General features: G+C 40.8%; 1 protein-coding gene across 1 annotated transcript in view; it reads right to left on the reverse strand.

Moving 5' to 3' along the window:
* The window catches only part of niban2b (niban apoptosis regulator 2b), a 71,871-nt gene that overhangs the window by 43,882 nt on the left and 13,119 nt on the right, over positions 1-14,870 (reverse strand). The window contains exons 2-3 of the mRNA XM_031300900.2: positions 5,275-5,405; positions 1,890-2,018 (exon numbers count right to left, since the gene is read on the reverse strand). Coding sequence (XP_031156760.1) covers positions 1,890-2,018; positions 5,275-5,405 — 260 coding nt within the window. The remainder of the gene's footprint in view (positions 1-1,889; positions 2,019-5,274; positions 5,406-14,870) is intronic.

The following is a 14,870-nucleotide window of genomic DNA, read 5'->3' on the forward strand; positions in this document are numbered from 1 at the left end:
TACGTCTGGTCCGCTATGTTTTCGTACTTTGGTGTTTTGGATGTTTTTGAACTAAACTGTACGGCATTCATGCTAATGAATACAATTATTTTTTCAGCAGATGATGCAAAGCAGTTTTGTGTTTATATGTGCGGGCGGGATTTATTCAGTTTGGGAAATCCCACGGTCTCTACAAAGCTATAGCTCTAATTGTCTACCTGACTAAACAGGGAGGGACCCATCTGCTAACGATGGGGGGCGAGACTGAGAGCTGCATGGAAAAATATGCACCAAACAAGCCACTTTGAAATGTTGCTGTTTTCATGAATACAAAAGTTGGATGACTAATCTGTACAGAACAACTTGTTTGCCAACTTTCGCTAAGGTCTTAAGGAGTATGATTGTCGATGGTTATTGTTGATTTTGTTTAGATGTGCCAAATTGTAAATATGTAAGTGATTATTGGTCGGACTGTTTAGCTGAAGCTATGCTAGCGGCAGCTGTCGCTTGTTGCCATAGCAACTCCAAACATCCTAGGCTGTAGCCATCTAAAGCCAGAGAAATTAAACACGCTCTGTTTTTTGTTTATGATTAATGCTTTGTTTTTATTGACAGGAATAAATGTTCTATTTTCATTTTTTGTTAATTTAAGCAAAAAATACACCATTTTAAGATAAGGCGTGGCTTACTGCGTAGGATGTGAACCTGTGTATCTGGGTCACATAACAGTGATATATAACAAAAAATGTATGCTGGGATTCATTTAAACTTAAAAAAGTAAATACATAAAATATAATACATAAATAACAATAAATTGTTCAGCAAAATTTGCAATTGTTACAGGCCTACGATGTGTGCTCGTTGCTGAAAAATGAATGTAAACAAAGCGGTGTGCCAGAAATGCAATGTGCCATGTCGAGTTTAGATTCTCAGCCCAAGCCCGAGTCCGACTGTTATTTCCGCCACTACCCTCGGGCTGGGCCGGGCCCGGGCCGGACCCTTGATCAAGCATTTTTTTTCTTTTTTTTCTTATCCATTACCTATTTTGCCTAATTGGGTGGGGAGAAAGCTATGCCATAATCAGAACTATTATAAATAAGTATATATAAGCTATATAAAAGTAACAAATGTGTACAAAATTTAGGCTGCAGTTACAAAATGCAGCACTTCATGCGCGGAGTCTCCTCCTCTCGCACGCATCACACCGGGCCTGCTGGGCTGTATTGTGTATCTTAAGTGCAACATGGAGCTTGAAGATGTAAAGAAAAAAAGAAAAACAGGAGAATTACCTTTGAGCAAGTGTGGAGGAAAGTCGGAGGTATGGAAGCAGTTTAAACAAGTCGTGGGCAGTGACAACAATATGTTGTTCATCATTGTTTCTTTTTTTTTACGTTTCTTCATTCAGATCCATTTGCGATCCGTTCCATTCTGAATAAACAAACAGCGCAGTTTACAGATTTCTGTAGTTCAAACAACTCGGAATTGTAGTTAAGAACGTCAGTTATAACGGCCCACGTATTAAAAAAGTGTCGGGTTTAAATCGGGCTCGGGCTCATAATTACAGTTAATGTGTCGGGCCGGGCCGGTCTCGGACGCAACGTGCTCGGGTAGGTTCGGGCTTGATTTTTTGGGCCGATCTAAGCTCTAGTGCCATGATGTAGGTGCCCTTTCAAGGCTAATGTTGGAAATCCCTCTAGTGGACAGAACGTATAACAAAAACCACATGCTGATAGTGGCATTGGCAATGCATAGGCCTGAGTAGTGAAGTAAAGTATTAATAATAGGCTGAATTTGAGCATTATATATTTTAATATAATTTTAATATTTAAAAAAAGATAGAATGAAATTGAATGATATTATACAGAAAGATTGACAGCTCTACTGTACAGACCGTATTCTTTCCCCCTTACCGCTTTGCTGTCGTAATAGTTGATGTTATAGGAGTCTGGAACGAAGAGGAAGCGGTTCCTCCATTTCTTGTTCTCCTCCAGATACTGAAAGAGCGAGCCAGAGAAGATGGCTTTGTTCTCCAGAGGAATCTGCAAAAAGACGACACATTTCAACACAAACCTTATACACTACAAAAGGCAAAAACATACATTTTCATGGCAGTACACTGCACAGAAAGGAGAAATGTAAAGCTTTTTTATTGCTAGCGAAGCAGGTAAAAAGCTAGTGGTTTTATAAAACACAATCCCCAAACATCCAACTCGCATTGTTTTCCTTCAAATGGAAACTTCGTTATTTTCCAACCTGGACAGCTATTTTCTCATGTCTATGTGCCTTAGTGACTAATGGGGACAATCATTTTTTAAAACTGGTCCAGTATTGAGCGAGAACCCAGTAGCCAGCAACTGTGAAACGGGCTGCAATGTAATCCTATGAGGCAATTACGCACCGTCAATGTATGTCCACTTAAAGGGCTTGTTTTTAACCACTGACAGGCTATACATATATAATGTTAACACTGTACATAGTTTCGTGTAGATACAAACCCTATGCTGTACCCTATGCCATAGCCTGACATGCAGAAATGTAACTACACGTCGGGGTGACGCAGACCACAACAACTGTGATTGGTCCGCCTGGCTGGCCTTGGAAGCGTGGCATTTTCCCCTACTCATTATTTCTGGGTTCTCCTCCGTGAATAGTCAAGGAGAGGGTCAACGGTCCAATATGTTATATATTTACTGTAATAAATCCAAAAATGACCCCAATGCGTCATTAGATATTAAGGAAACATGCTAACTAACGTCTGCTAGCTCTCATCCACCGCGCTGTTTTACACAACTAGCCTACTCTGCAAATAGCGATGTTTTACCAACAAGCTAATACGAAAGCTGTCGGTTTGTAGTCTAACTGTTTATTAGTTTGCTACTAATCTTTGGAAACTTAGCTGCTGCCGGAGTCAAACCTGCTCCTCCCCCCAGCATGGCCACTTAATATGCACGTGAATGACGTCATCATGCCGGTGATGTCTGCATTCTTTATTCTTTCTCTTTATTCTTAACTCGCGATAAAAAAATTGATGCCGTAAAAATGGGTTTGCTTTAACGCCGTTAATAACACGTTTAACTGACAGCACTAGTTTTTATTAGTCTTTTTTGTAATATGGGTTATTTGTCGGGGGATTCAAAAAGGTCAGAAAAAGTATTGTGTAATAATAACTCAACAAAAACATCATACAATTTTAGAAATATGTTCACAATGTATTCAACAATAACGGCAGTACATAAAATGTAGCCTACATATGGTCATAAATATGTAAACAGTCTACACAACATGCCGCAGTAAGTGCAAAATGTGTAAGTGACCAGGAAAAAAACCTACATACATAACAGACATGAACAGGTGTTTTGAACTTTGGTTCGAGTAAAGTGGCGAACTTTTTGAAGTCAATCGACTCACACAGTTGAGTAGTAGACATCCCAGTATTAATCCACATATTACCTACGCTTCCTCCCGCTTTTGGTGTTCCTGCGTATTTAGCTACTAACCAGCAGCTATCGGGTCGCCGGTGAAAGCCCTCCTATAGTGTACTCTGTCCTGCGGTTGTCTCTGTCATGCTGCCTGGCCCTGTATCCATACATCCATGCCCTGTACCGGGGTTAGCTTCTGTTTCGGGGAAAGGGGGCTTTGCGTTCTCCTCGACCTTGTTAAGGTAAGCTAGGTTAGCCTCCTAGCTTGTGTGCGCTTTCAAATGTACTTTAAAATTTGTGGGATTTTTCCCTGTAATAAATTGTCCACATATTTTACCGTCCTTCCACTGCAAGGCACTTGCTTTTATCTGACAGTCATAATCAAAATGGACTGCCGCTTTCTTCCGACTTTCGGTACCGCCATGATGCCAGGCGAGGGGCACAGACATGCTGTGTTCAATTTGACATGGAATGTCGGAATTTCTGGGTTCCCAGTCGGAAACTATAAGTGTTTTCCGACCAGATAGTACTTGTACTTTTTAGAGGAAAAGTACACTTCTAAGCAGTTCTAAGAACTACTCTCCCCCAAAATATTTTTTTCCGTTTGCATTCCCACTGGCCAAGTGGCCATAGGGACTGGTAGGAGGGGTAAGGGAGTGACGCAAGCACGGCAATGGTCTTTATAGCATCGTCACTAGACCTTAGCGCCACATACAACAACAACAACAAATGATGCTAATACTTGTGCACTTTTCCTATATTAAATGCACGTCCATTCTCGTAGTAATTCACGTAATGTTTTGCTCAACACAGACGGGGCTTTATTATCCTCGGAACAGACACACCTCTGCCTGCTGCAGGTGTGTGTGTGTGTGTGTGTGTGTGTGTGTGTGTGTGTGTGTGTGTGTGTGTGTGTGTGTGTGTGTGTGTGTCTGAGCATGACTGGCTGAGTGACGTGCTAGAAGCCGGGGCAGGCGCTTGCTGGCTGTCGCCTCACTTGATGGGTTCTGAACTCCGAAAACTTTGAAGCAAATTGTCAATCAGAAGTGAATTTAATGATGAATAAGATGGTGGAAATTGTTAAAAATGTCCCGTTGTTGGTTGTTGCTCTGTCTGCAAGTTCCGAGTTGGCAGTGAGCGTGACTTATAAGTTCGACCAATCAAGTGCACCTAGGAAAAGGGAAAAGGGAAAAGACCCTGCTCTGAAGTAGGAGCTAAAAAAGTACGCTACTGAGGCCAGAGGAACTTAAAAATCCCCAAATTTTTCCTGTCGGAACACGACGAAAAAAGTGTTCTAGGAATGTTTAGTTCTAAGAACTGCAAAAATCCCTCCGGTCGGAAAGCCCCTTATACATGTCTACGGGAAATGTCATGGTCGGAAAGATATACGTTATTTGCTCTATGAAAGACATCCACAAAGACAAAAACTAAGGACATTTACTCGATAATTTTATTTTAGTTAGTTTTGCAAAACAGACATTACAGTTTTAGTTTAGTTATTTTTATTTCAGTTAACGACAATGTTGTTTCCCACCTAGTTTTCGTTATTTCGTTCGTTTTCGTTAACGATTATAACCTTGCCTATGACATATGTTGAAGTGAATATGCTAGTGATTTGGGTTCTTTGAACAGTGGAAAATGTTGTCCCAAACTGTCTCCCAATTAATTTGTCACCCTCAGGGCCCAGCTCTCGATCTCATTTCCTTGCTATTGGGAGTTCTCCTATGGAGCTTCACAATACTTTAATGTTCAATGGTGTATTTAAAAAAAAACAAAAAAAAACTTTTTCACAGGTTGTCTACATGTTTTATTACTGAGTTGATGTAGTGAAATATGTGCTCTGAGTCTTGCAGAGTGGTGGAGGAGGATGTTTTACCTTGCGGTGTAGTAGCTGGGGTTGTGGGCCACCTCCTCCTTCTATGTCAAAACGAACTTTGTTAAAGAGAGCCACAGCATACTGCTTCTCATACAGGCGCCCAAACTCCACCATCACCTCCCTGGTCCGAGCTGAAACACACACACACACACACACACACACACACACACACACACACACACACACACACACACACACACACACACACACACACACACACACACACACACACACACACACACACACACACACACACATTTCAAGAAATGTTCTACATTTGGGTCTTAGGCATTTTTCATATTTACACAATGAATGTGGACGTGTGCATGAAATGAGTGAAATGCTTATTGTGTTTTAAACAATGAGCATTACAGCTTCAGAGTCTGCCAACATAGCTATACAGTAGACTTTGTCAACATTTATTTTAAACATTTTTTATCAGTGTCAAATACAGTGATTAATAAAACCAAACACACACACGCATAAATAAAGAAGTTAAAATTAGATAAAATACCCTGGTAAGAAGTATTAATGATGATTTCCCTGATATACAATACAATTAAATTATCAGCGTAGGCCAAATTACACTTTATAGGTCTGAGGGGCAGGTCGCCAATTCATCACTAGTATCATTGTACTATTGTGCTAGTTCAAGTGCTGTGACTTTAGAGCCAATGTTTATTCATTTGGGAATGTTTTAAAGGTGAAAGTCAAACGCAAACTTGACTAAAGAATGGCATTTCCCCCTGGCCTTTTTCTACTTTATCAGTGACTCCATTGCCGTTTGCTAGAGCTTTGGGTGGCCTTCACATATCTAACCTCTTACACAGCACAGTGTAAAAGAAAGAATTGTACTGCAGAGCCTTTTTCTGTCCATAGGTAAGTGATCAACTGATTTTCCCTGATCTAGATGAGAGTCCTTTAAAAGGTGGCCTATTATGCTTCATTTCATGTTTATACTTGCATTTTGTGTTTCTACTAGAACATGTTTCATACTGTCATACTGCCCATGGGTGCTGTATTCACCTTCTGTCTGAGATGCTTTGTCGTAGCGCATGTAGCCCCCTGAAAAAGCCCAGTCTGCTCTGATTGGTCAGCGTTTCAGGGATCTGAGCTCACTCTTGCCGTCTCTGTACTGTCCATTGTAGCCTGGGATGACTGTAACGTACTATCGCAGCACTAGGGCTGCACGATATACCGAAAATGTACCTTACATGCGCAATATACACACTGCATACAACTGCGATATTTAGGCTACATGTGCAATGCATTTACGTGCTGCATGTCAAAATATTTGGCCAATCACATGGAGCCCCACTGCTCTAGTTGACCAGATATAAATAGGACAGCGTGACTAAGGTCAAGCGCATGAAGAACAAGAGCATTGTAGATGGCAGAAGGTAGAGAGATGAGATGAAGACCCTTGTGGCTAAGAAGAATGGCCCCTACATTATCTGGGAATACTTTGGATACAGGAGAAACGACTTTGTGCAAAAGGCTCAAGTGATCTGAGCATGGACAGGGCATGGACAGTGCGTTGATAGGCCACACCCCCTTTCCAACATGTTACAACATGCCCTGGCTTGTTAAGTTTTAGTTTATAAGTGAAGTTGCACTTGGTGTTCATGTGCGTCAGTGACCACAAGTAAGTGTTATAATTATATCATATAGATATTAGTTAATATTGGTGATTTATACAGTAAAGTTTAGGCTTACCTACCAACTGTTTATGTAGCAATTTATTATCGAGTTTGCATTAAGTGACAGCCTTTATCTCTGTAGTATGTGTAGCCTATAGAATGGCATTCTTATTTTAGTTTACGTTTTCAGGACAAGTTAAGCACTGTTTATTTTAAGTAATTATGGAGAGTAATTAGTCTCAATTGTGAGTTTGTTAGTTAACAATGTTTTTTTTTCTTTTTTCTTTAGAACTACACCTACACTGTTACAAAGTGTATAAGGAATAGTGCCTGTGCATCTGTATATGTTTAGGTATATTAAACCTTTCAAAGGATATCCCTGCCTTCCGTGTCCTGACTAGTCACCCCATATCGGTGAATTGTCCTGACCAGTAAAAGCCCCCATTACAGACATGTTACAAACACAGGTAATACAGTATGTAAGTTATGCCGAACACGTGGCAACAAGAGGGAACCAACTAATCTCCATAGCCACCTACAACACAACCACAAAGAAATGTCTAAAGAGTTAAAAATATCTGGCAGTACTAGCCAAAGCAGAAAGACCATCATCAAATCAAGTAGCAGCAAAACAGCCGAACAGACGTCCATTCATCAGAGTTTTGCAAGTGTTAGTCCTTATGAGAAAACATCCAAGCGCCACAAAGAGTCCATCGCATGTTATTTGGCAAAGGACATCATGCCTATGGATGCAGTGAGGGTTTTGTGAGTCTGATTAAAGAGCCCCTATTATGCTTTTTTCCCATCTTTTAGTGTGTTGTATAGTTGTATGTGTATGTAATAGATGTATAAAGAATAAAAAAACACATTTCACTCCAAATGGAGCTCTCTGGGCTTTTTGGGCAAGCGGGCCAAGATCTCAGTGCCTGGGCCTTCCAGTTCATGTTTGGTTTTTAATGCAAAACCTAATACAGAACCTACACCCTTTGTTTACTCTCACACTTTTCTGGTTGATTTACCCTAATCCATTGCTCAAACTCACAGTTTTAATTGTATTTGTATGGTTCTGAACTAAACTGAACTTCGTGCCTTGAGCAAGGATGGATGGATGGATGGATGGATGGATGGATGGATGGATGGATGGACCCCAATACATACATACATACATACATACATACATACATACATACATACATAAACCAGTAATTGCAATATTTACCCAATTATCTCACACGAAGCACTCCGGCATTCTCTACTGTGCTGCATCCCCAATCAACCCCAAAAGGAAAAGACAGAGACTAACACTGTTTTTTCACTGGGCGCGCCTGTGCTGCGGAACGCCATACCATACCGGGAGCGTCTCAGAAGCAGAGCATCTTGCCTTCCCGACTCGTAGATTTTATTGTCTCTAAAAGTACTTGAAAAACCAAATTGCGTGTTTAACTCCAAGCACTCCTGGAATTGAATTCCATGCCTTCTCTTTGCTGGCATTGTTCTTATAAAAAAGATATGTGGTGTCTTATTGTTTTTCCACCTCCAAGATGAATTTCTCATATACAATATTGGGGGGTGTCTTTTGGTAAATTGACTGGATGCTCTCGCTGTTCCACTTCCTTCCCTGGCTGTTTGAACACCCTGCGGCCTAGTGAAAATAGACCTGGCGTGTATCATTAGCAGAGAAGAGAGCAGCTAGACTATATGACTACAAAAGTATGATAAGCCTGCAACCCAACTTCTGGACATGGCATGCTTAAAAGATCCCAGATTCCCTGTGCTACTGTGAAGAAAGCTCTGTGCAGTTTCTTTGAAACGACTTCAGTCCCCACCTCATCTTCTGTGCAGCTGGAGCAAGCTGTTTAAGCAGAATTCAACAGCTACTTGCTGTCCCCCAACCATTGACAGTGAGGCAGACCAACTGGCTTGGTGGAAACTCCACCACGTCCACTTCCCACAGCTGAGCAAACTAGCCAGGATGTATCTTTGTACACCTGCAAGTAGCTCGCCCTCAGAGAGGCTTTTTAGTACATCAGGAAATGGTGTAACATGTCAAAGCACATGTTTAAAACCAAGCAAAGTAAACATGCTGGTTTTCCTAGCCAAGAACTTTCCATAATAAAGCATGCTCATACAAGTGTATGTATACACACAGACACACACATACTCCTACATGCATGTACAAACACACACTACATTTCATATTGCCCCTACAGTGTGGATAAGCGTAACCCTGACTTATACAAATAGGTGTTTGTTCCCCAACACTTCTTAAGTTTAAACAACATTGTTCCTCATGCTAGTCTTATAGTCAAAAACTATAAAGGTAGAGTATTGTTTTTGATTTGTTCCTTTCAAATTTTATTATCCCAATTTGGCTGCCAGTTACTCTAAATATCACAACTACTTGGCACCAAAGAAATGGGTAGACAGTTGTAATGAGTAGGGCTGAGTACCGAATTCAATACTTTTTAGGCACCGACCAAATTGCCTCTAAAGTATAGAGTATCAAAACATGCCTCGTAATTTATACCCAATTTCAATACCTAAGAAGTAAATCTCATCAGCGTCAGTCAGCCAATAAGCATGCAGCATGCTTCTACCAAGATCTAATGTTTGTGACTGGCTGTCTAACGTTACACGGTGTAAAGACACAGGGGAAAAACTCTACATTACACAGACGGGGCTCACGTAGTAGGAGCTGAAGACAAAAATAAGATTTGTGTCGAAATGTGTTATGTTGTCATTTCTTTTTGTTTTATAAAATTGTTATCGAAAAAATAATCATTTAGGAACCGGTATCGAAGTCACGGTATTGGTACCGTATCGGTATCGAAAATGTTTGAACGATACCCAGCCCTAGTAATGAGAGGCATTTCATTTGAATAAAATGACAAGGTTCAAATTTAATTATTTGTTTTCAGATTCGTATTTGTGCTTAAATTTTGCCAGGCAACCAAGTCGTGGATATCTCTTAGGCCCGGTTCAGACTGATGATTTACAACAAGATGAGTTACAACTTGCAACTACTTACAATGTGTTGGTCTGCAACGTTCTGAAACCTGCCAGTTTACACAAATGCGATGAGACGGTGTATCATCTCCATAGCAATGACTCTCTTTACTTCTGTTTCTTCCCACTTTTCAGGCTTTTGTAGCTGGATATAAGTTGTAGCATCTTAAAATATGAATGAAGATAGAGATAGTGAGAAACTTCCTTTAGTTGCAATTCTAGTAGTGAACGGCAAAAAAGTTTTATTTTACTGCTCCCTCTCTTCAATTCAATTCAATTTTATTTATAGTATCAAATCATAACAAGAGTTATCTCGAGACACTTTACAGATAGAGTAGGTCTAGACCACACTCTATAATTTATAAAGTTCCAACAATTCTAGTAATTCCCCTCTTCAGTCACTCTCTAGCTCGCTCGACCATATACCATGCTTGCGAGCACTTGTTGAGCCTCAGTCCAAAACTGCCATTTCGACCAGTTGACAGTAACATAGAAATAAAATGAATTATGGATCATAAGCTGACTTTACCAGCTGTTAAAACATGTGACGTCCCTTACGGCTGCACAATATATCCTTTTTTTAATCATTGTCGCGATGGCACAATAAGCACATTGCGAAAGGCTGCAACATATTGCGAAAGACACTCAAGAGATTTGTTATTTAAAAGAAAATAACAGTAGAAAACTGCACTTTAAAATGTAACGGTCATTCTTTTTAGTGGTGCCTTTTATATTTAACTCAATGTTCAATTTGTTTAATGAAAGAATGTTGGAAATTATTTCCGTACGTTTGTTTAAAACAAGCAATTTGTTGTATTTTAGCAGAATACTGAAAGCAGCAGAATTGAGTAAACTTTAATATTTGTTTTATCACAAGTACTATCGCTATTGCGATATTCAACGTGATCTCAAATCGCATATTTTCCTCATATTGTACAGCCCTATTGTCCCTTATTGTCATTTTTTCTGGCTGTATGCAGCTTTGCAATAAAAAAACCATGTTGTTGGAATGGAATTATGCATTTGATTTTTTTTTATTCTGTGTGCATGGGCTATTCACTGTCTGGGGGATATGTTGGCAGCGAGAACCTAAAGCAGAAAAACATTAAAACTGTATACATATTTCTGTATTTATTGCGAGTCATATCGTCATCGCAATATTCAACAATGATATCACATTTTTCTGATATTGTGCAGTAGCCTCATGAAACCGTCCTGCTCTCGCGAGCTCCAGTTTTCCACTCGCAGATCAGTCTGGCATCTTGAGACAGAGAAAATTTGGAGCCGTTCGCCAAACAACCGACCAATCAGCGTTGGTTTTGAGGCGGGTTTAGGTGGCGATAGACAGATGGTTTATCCAATCAGCTAACCAGTATTTTCAGACAGCGGTAGCCCTAATTCTGTTAGCCGCTCGCTAATGCTTTTTTCTCTTGGATCCTTCTTTTGGAATATGGACCGGGAACCTGAAATGGTGCCTTTTATTCGTAAATTCTCGTTACACAAACGGCAAATATCCTTTACCGACATGTTGCTTGCTTGCTGAGCTAACGAGCTATGCTTTGCCTGCAGCAGCAGGGGCTTGTGGTTGTATTTTCATACGCTTTGTTGATCTGATTGGTTGATTTGGCCCGTCTATCACCAACATAGGTGGTGACAGACAGATGGTTTATCCAATCAGCTAACCAGTATTTTCGCCCCTTCCCAAAAGTTCTCAAACGGTAAGTTCCCAGATGGATATGTCGAGCAAATGCGAAGCAATCCATCTGGCGGAGTCAGGTTAATTGTGCAGCCCTAATGGTTAGCATTGCTAGGCCTCTATTCTGTCGCAAACAGCGACCTGTCAAAGGGTAGCCATGCCCTAAAGCATACCCTGCTTTAATGTTTATTTTACTCTAAATGGGACCATATCTAATTACAAATCAAGGAATATCTGTGTGTGTGTGTGTGTGTGTGTGTGTGTGTGTATGTGTGTGTGTGTCTCCTGCATGCGCAGTACAGTAGGGCTGTCAATCTTCCTCTATAATACTATTCGAATTCCATTTGTTATTTTATTTAATATTCGAATATTAAATGCTCAAATTCATCCTGTTATTAATATGTACGATATTACACAGGCTTATGGATCGCCAATGCCACTCTCAGCATGTGGTTGTTGTTACACATTATGTCCACTAGAGGGACTACTAACATTACAAAACAAACTTTTGAAAACAGGTGATCGCTTTCTTATTAACAATAAAACAGCGGGACAAAATGAATGACTTTAATTTGTCAACTTTAATGTACCTTGGCTCAAGCTCGTGAATAAAATATTTAAATCCAGACCCCTGCGTGATGTTGATCGGTCTCATATCTTTACATTTGAAACATGTCAGTTTGTCCGTTGGCTGGTAAGCTCCATGATGAGGAGAGAGGCAGAAAAAAAGTAATTCTTGCCCGTTTTTAGCGGCAATTCCTCTGGTAGATTGCCTAGCTTGTCAGGGTGTAACGTTGTCAGGTGTGCCCTCAGGTCGCTCTCCGCCATTTTTGATAGTATTGTGATGATGATACCGCGTGGATGTATGTATTGTATTGCACAGACATTTTAATTGCATTTTGAATCTGTTAAGAGGCACAAAGGCACTCTTTAGCTTATGCCCCCATAACTGCCGTTTTAGCTAATGGGAGCTCTGGACATTAGCTACAGCAGCTCCATGTTGCTAGCACCAATTCGGCTCGTAGTTTTTGCTATAGACAGTACTCAAAAAAGTATATCGATCAAGATTAACGTAAAAATTGCCCGGAGTTCTCCTTTAAGGGAACGTGTACGATTGTGATACGATTCAAAAACTTTATTGTTCAGACTAAACAAAAGCATTTCATTTTCACATACGTGTAGGCCAAGGCGACGAGAAAGGCAAGATTGCATATAAAACATTTAAAAATTCATAAAAAGCAATATTCGAATAGTAATTTTAGCATTCGAATAGTATTGATTTTTTTAATATTCGAATTATATTCAAATTTCGGAATTCGTTCCAACAGCCCTACAGTACAGCAGCTGGGGCGGGGAGTTGCTAGTTTCCTAGACGGCTTATTGCGGTTCTCCAGCTCTGCTACCAACGGAGAGCCTACAAGCCTCTGTACAGCAGCAGGGGCAGGTTCAAAGAAGCGACTAGCAACCAATCTAGCAACTTCCTGTAGAAGAGAGATGCCAGTGTTGTCCGTAGAGAGCAAAATCTCTCTCTCTCTCTCTCTCTCTTATGGCCACCACTGTCACCTCTCTCTAGGTGCTTCTCATGTCGCTTAAATTGCCTCCTTGACTCATCCACTTGCCTCCCTTCTTCGCGTCTTAGTCCCACTGAGGAGGCACGGGAGAGACGCAAGGAAATAATCGGAGGAGAGAGGAAACAAGCAAATGTGTTTTAGAGGGATGAGACGTCCTTTCCTCTGAAGCGTCACATGAATACGTTAGCTGTTTGGGCTCCTTGGCGATCCCTCCTCGATGCTTGCTCCTCGGTCCCCGGGGCAGAAATAAGAGCTTTGAGACGGCCTTCACCGAGAAGGGACAGAACAACTTCCGGTTCAGCCGAGGACCGAGGAGTCGAGGAGCTATCAAATAAGTGACATTTGATGCAGCTTCTGTCACTGACTGAGGAGGAGCAGCGAGCCTACAGGTGTGTCATGTAGTGGGCCAGCGCCTTGCATGGCAGCACCGCAACCATCTGTGTGTATGTGAATGGGTGAATTAGAGGCATTAGAGAGGCTCGGCAGATAATTTAACAAAGTGAGACTTATTTCCAAATACTTTAATGGGGTTTCGCTGTTCCCCAGTCTACCAAGAAAAAAACTGCATCTAGACTGCTCACATGTGCCACCTGGTGGTTGTTGGCGTACACTGCAGCTACTAATGGATACATTATTTAAACCCCCTTTACTACCGCTATTGCACTAATGTGGTAATCACGTGAAATTGAATCAGTAACATCTGTAGAAATGTCCTCTCTCAAGTCCAACTTCATTTCCGCCGTCTTATGTTGCTAATCGGACCCATCGCGCGGAAGTCTTGGCCCATATAGCCATTATCTGGATAGCCACTGGCTACACTGGAACACAAACACTGGCCATTGCTTCCAGAAGCTAAATCGTCGCCAGACAAGTCTAAACGAAAAGCAGCTGTACAAGATCTTTGTCTAAAAACTTGACTAAATTTGGCACTATAATGATATAAAATCTAAAACTGTCTGATTGACAAGTACACTAAATTATGATCTGATCGTGCAGCTTTTGGTATTTTACAAATGTGCCACCCGTACTTACAAAATGTAACATTCACACATTTTGAAGCACTGAAACGCATAGTGCTATAGACACATTTCAATCAGTTCCAAAAAAAATTATTCAGATTTGATACCAAGCCCCATTCCTGAGAATGTTATCAATTATCAACACTAAATTCTATCCCAAGAGCGAACTTGGTGAGTACTGGGCTTCTCAAACATTAATGCACATTCAATTAACTCAACCTTTTGGGTGGGAGGAGCTGGAGCACTGGTGGATGAGTGCATCATGGGAGGGGAACCAGAAAACTCAAGGGCTGACTCATTAAATACCCACAGTCGACAGCAGCAATGCAATCATCTTAGTCACACAGCACTAAGCTACAAATGATCATGACTACACATGAGAAAGGTTGTGTGAGAGTTTGCAAACACCCCAAACTACCTCCTTCCTGACCTCGCATTAGATACTCCTATAAAAACTTTACTTGTGCAGTTTAAATGTAGACATTTAGCGTCACTATTATGTGTATATGTATGTTTAAAAACCTCTTTCAGATCGTCGTACGGCTGATTCAGTCCACTGATATTTATACCACTGCTAATATTTGTGACTAGTGCCATGCTGCCAGAGTTATCGGCTGAACCTTGAGCTTTAGTTTCATCCATCTGGCAAGACTGACAGCAACTG

This window comes from Sander lucioperca, chromosome 2 (genome assembly GCF_008315115.2).
Source record: "Sander lucioperca isolate FBNREF2018 chromosome 2, SLUC_FBN_1.2, whole genome shotgun sequence".
Classification (NCBI taxonomy): domain Eukaryota; kingdom Metazoa; phylum Chordata; class Actinopteri; order Perciformes; family Percidae; genus Sander; species Sander lucioperca.